The 4,365-nt window shown below is 44.9% G+C and overlaps 1 protein-coding gene across 2 annotated transcripts; it reads left to right on the top strand.

The window, feature by feature from the left end:
* The first annotated feature begins 279 nt into the window (after positions 1–279).
* SMIM30 (small integral membrane protein 30) lies at positions 280–2,079 on the top strand. Of its 2 annotated transcripts, XR_013992576.1 has the most exons (3): positions 280–343; positions 641–789; positions 1,160–2,072. XR_013992576.1 is itself a non-coding variant. In XM_081038328.1 (2 exons), exon 2 carries the CDS (start codon positions 1,205–1,207, stop codon positions 1,382–1,384), a length of 180 nt encoding a protein of 59 aa, XP_080894454.1. In that variant the 5' UTR covers positions 655–789; positions 1,160–1,204; the 3' UTR covers positions 1,385–2,079. The 2 variants fall into 2 exon arrangements, 1 of the variants encoding a protein (XP_080894454.1); XM_081038328.1 differs by lacking the exon at positions 280–343 and having other exon boundaries at positions 655–789; positions 1,160–2,079.
* Positions 2,080–4,365: the final 2,286 nt, after the last annotated feature.

The raw sequence follows: 4,365 nt of genomic DNA, 5'->3' as shown, positions 1-4,365 counted from the left end.
CATCTGAAACAGACACTCCGCCCAGCAAGCCGCGCGGCCGTTGGTCTTCACTTCAGCCCGAGAAAAAGACATAACTACCTCTGCGTCTGGAAAGTTTGGACAGGCTAGAAAACAGCCACTGCCAGCTGTCGACCTCACTTTTAAGCGACCTTTGGCACAAGTACACAAAACCACTTTACAAGCAAAACGTTGGCCCTCGCCGCTCTTCGCGTCCGGTAGAGCGTGACCCTCACCCCGCAGCGCGCTCGTGCATCCTGGGAGTCCACGGCCGCGGGGATTGTGGGAAATGTAGTTCAGAGACTCCACCCTCCTCGCCACTCCTGTAATGGCTGCGTCCTGGAAGGTAATGTAAAAACTCTTTCCAAAGCATACTTGGATTGTCCCAGTTTATTTGTAAAACAGGGCTCAGATTTGCACCCTTCCGGGCCAATGCAGGAACTCTTTTTAAAATCTTAGTGTTAAGTCCTGGAACGAACTTGTCTCTCGGTTCGGTTTATTTTTCGTTTTTCCTGTGTGGGCGAACTGAGCCGCTTGAAATCTAGTTCCCCTTTTTGAACAAACTGTTTTCCCGAGTTGTTACCCATTCCTGTCCCTCTGGACCCCCTCCCTGCTCCGCACTGACTCGGCTGCCTCCTTAAAGTGACGGCGGCGACGATGACGCCTGAATGACCGTCCCCGCCCCCTCGCTCTGTGGTGCCAGGCGCCGTCGCGCGGGGCCGCTTAGCCGGGCGTCGGGAGCTGCCCGAGGGGCTGTCTGGCGTCGGGGCCGCGGTGCGCCCCGCTCCTAAGGTGAGTGAGTCCCCACAGGTTGGTCCGCCTTCCTGGGTGGCAGACCCTCGAGGAAACGGCCTTTTTGGTCAGCAGCATGGCTGAGTTCCCAGTGAGTGTCCTTTTGTCCTGTTGGGCGGCTTCACACGGGGTGGGCACTACGGAGGGCGGGAACCCTGTGGAGTCCGGTGCCTGCGAGGAGGGGACGTCGGCCCCAAGTGACCGTCTCTGTGCCTTTTCCTTCTCTCAGTTTTCTCCTTGGTAAAATGAGGACATGTGTCTGAAACTTAAATTGAGAAGGTTGTGTATACTATTTGTCCTGTATTCATATTGTCATCTGAAAAGGTAGGGATTTTAATGATTCCTTTTTGTTTCCATGTTTAATTTCTAGAAACCGTCAGCACTCAGGATCCAGCCATCTCAAGGTCCCAACATCATGACTTCAGTTTCAACACAGCTGTTCTTAGTGCTCGTCCCACTGCTTTTGGTGCTGCCGGTTGTTGAAGCAGTAGAAGCCGGAGATGCAATCGCTCTCTTCTTAGGTGTGGTTCTCAGCATTACAGGCGTTTGTGCCTGTCTGGGGGTGTACGCCCGGAAGAGAAACGGACGGATGTGACTTTGAAGGGTCTCTTGAATCAAACCTTGCCCTGAAAATATTTGTGTTATTTAGGTTAAAAACAGTTTTGGTGTCTGAAAGTTCCCCCAAAAACAGTAAATAGGGTAATTTTACATTCTTAGTTGTTTTCCTGTAAATGGGAATAAATTCATATATGTTAAATGGAATAAAAACGCTTTCTTCACAACAAATGCACTGAAAACTGCAGTCTATAATTTGTGTTTGCTAATTACAAAGAGGGTAAAAGAAGAAAGATGACTGAAATTTGCCTAACTGATATTTCATGGTCTCAGAATTCTCAAAGCAAATTAAATTGGAAGAAGGAAACTCTTGCCCAGAATCCTAGGAACTTGCCACTGTTTAGTTGTAATCACTGCCCCCTGCATTGGTGACGAGTCTTTTTCTCCATATTTTTATTAGATTTTTGTATTGTTATCTCCCAAGTTAATATTGTACTTAGATACCAAATACAGTCAGTCAAAACTTAAAACTTTTATTTCTTTGGGGGAGAAAAGGTTAGATAAATGTATTCAGTGTATCTAACATTGAAATGGAGAAGATTAATGTAAAAATAATGCTTTACATTGACATTGAAATGGATATTTAATGTTTTAAAAAAGCCTTTATATTAACTGACTAACACCTCCATGGTGAGAAATACTGTATTAAATATTAACCCATATGTTGTAATTTTATGTGTGGTTGTTTTTTTATTTGCTTATTTTAGGCTGTTTTTATCTTTATGTGGACTTTTATATAAGCTAAGTCAGACAGGCAGAATGCCTTTCCTTAACTGATCGCACTAGCTTCTAGAGATGTGGGGACAGAGCCCCAGAAAGCAGTTTCCACACAGCAGTCTGGCTGTGTCCAGAGAGAGTGCATGTACCCTGAGAGGCCCAGGAGAGTGTCAGTGCCCTGAAAACCCTGGCTGAGTGTTCATACGCACAAATTGCTCCACCGCCCTTCGGAGAGCTTTGGCCGGCACCGTACCCTGCTCGCTGCGCCATGTGTCATGCGGGCTGTTATGCTTGGTCTCTGCTCCCTCTCCCCACTTAATAACGCAGGATATGATGAGGCCAAAAAGGAACAACCAGGGGGCCATAGATAGGGGAGTCATACTACTATATTCTCGCTGACGGCTGGGTTGGAGAAACAGGAAGTAGGAGCCACACTGTTCGCAAACTGCCGTCTGCTTCTCTGTAATCTGCAACCTGCACTCCGCCATGCTAACTGAAATCCGCGCTTGCCAGCCACCATCTTCTTGCTAGCCCCATTTTCTGCTAGCTTAGCCACAGCAGTTATATTAGTGGACAATGGCTCACTGGTTACAGCTGACGGGGGCCAACTAGCCACAGCTGATGGCCATCTAATCACAGTTGATGACCATTTATTACCTGAGCCAGTACCTTTCTAGTGTGAGGTCGAGAGCCTGGAAAATGCTCTCTGGGGCTCTGTCCCCACAAGACACAATCAGTGAAAAATGAGAAATGGGCCACATTGAGGAAGGAGAGGTCCTTGGTAGAGAATTCATAGATATAGAAGGAAAATGTAATGGCCTCTACTGATTTACATACCAGCTCAATGAAACATACCCTCTTTGACCTTGCTACTTAAAAGTGTCCTCACACCAGTAATATCACCTATTGTCAGAAATGCAGACTCTCAGGCCCCATCCAGACCAATTGGATCAGAATCTGCATTTGTTTTAGAGCCCAGGATAATTTGTATGCATATTCAAGTTTTTAAAAGACTGTTCTAACTTGTTTGCGTGCAAGAATAACCAAAAGCTCTTAATAAAACTCCCAGTTGTGTTGTAGTCATTACAGGTTGGGGCCTGGAGTTCTCTTTTTAATAAGGGCCCCAAATGATTCTTTTGATTCTGTAGATACAGCTAGTATAGAATAATCTGAGTAAATCAAACTAGTTTAGGGTCTTACTGGAATCAGGTAGCCAAATTTTTTCCTAAAATAATGCATTTTCTAATCTCCAGCTCTCCCGGTGACATTGGGAGCCTTATTTCGGTCAGAAAACAGACAGCAGTCAACCTAGGATCCTGTTTACAGTGTATTTCTGCAGCTGGGAGCTGACCTGGCTGACAGGAGGGATTTGGGGAGGGTACGAGGAGTGGGGGACAACCACACTATGAAGACATAAAACTGAGTGGGTCTTTGTCATAGCTGTTTGGTTTTCTCACCAGAGAAAGCACTAACATTTTTTGTTCAATAAATTGGCAGTTACACATTGTTTAATTAATAGAACTTAATTGTACATGCCTTGTGTTTTTTGAAAGATGGAGAAAGCAATGCAGATTGTGGGAGAGCTTGTCCTGTCTCATGAACTTGCCGGTTGGTACTGATGTAGGTAGGGAGGTGGCTGCTGCTTGGATGTCAGAACTTTTCCATTGGCATTGGGAGAATTCAAACCTGAAGTACATTTTAAACCACAGTGCTTTAGTCATTTAGTCACCTCCAAGTACTGTTTTCAAATGTTAAGACTACAGGCAAACATTAATGAACATGTATTTCCAGGAGTGCCTACAAGTAATAAGAAAACTGCTGTTTTCTTATTTTACCCTTAACAGCAGAGATTTATCAGGAGGGGGCATTTAGGAATTTTGATGGATGTGATGAGGAATGACTTCTCAATTTTTAGCCTCTCATCTATCTATGTTGGATTACATGGGTTTACCTGAAAAGAACAGAAACATAGAGTGGCTCTTCACCTTTTTGGGGCCACCAGCTCCTTTGAGAATAAGGTGAAAAGTATGGTCGTTTCCCAAGAAAAATGCTCATACTACGTGCTGGCATTTTTAGGTTAATTTCAGGGAGTTCACAGAGCTGAAGGCCATCCAGAAAACCCAAATTATAAATTTCTGCTCTTGTATTTCCTTTTCTGAAGTTTTTCCAATTTTGGAATTCTTTGGCTCTAAAGGATAACACCTGCTGTTGGAACAGTATATACTGGCAAATGTCCTACCCCCC

Source organism: Rhinolophus hipposideros (genome assembly GCF_964194185.1).
Source record: "Rhinolophus hipposideros genome assembly, chromosome: 25".
Taxonomy (NCBI): domain Eukaryota; kingdom Metazoa; phylum Chordata; class Mammalia; order Chiroptera; family Rhinolophidae; genus Rhinolophus; species Rhinolophus hipposideros.
The sequence above is the reverse complement of the archived record's forward strand: the minus strand, read 5'-3'. Positions and strand labels throughout refer to the sequence as shown.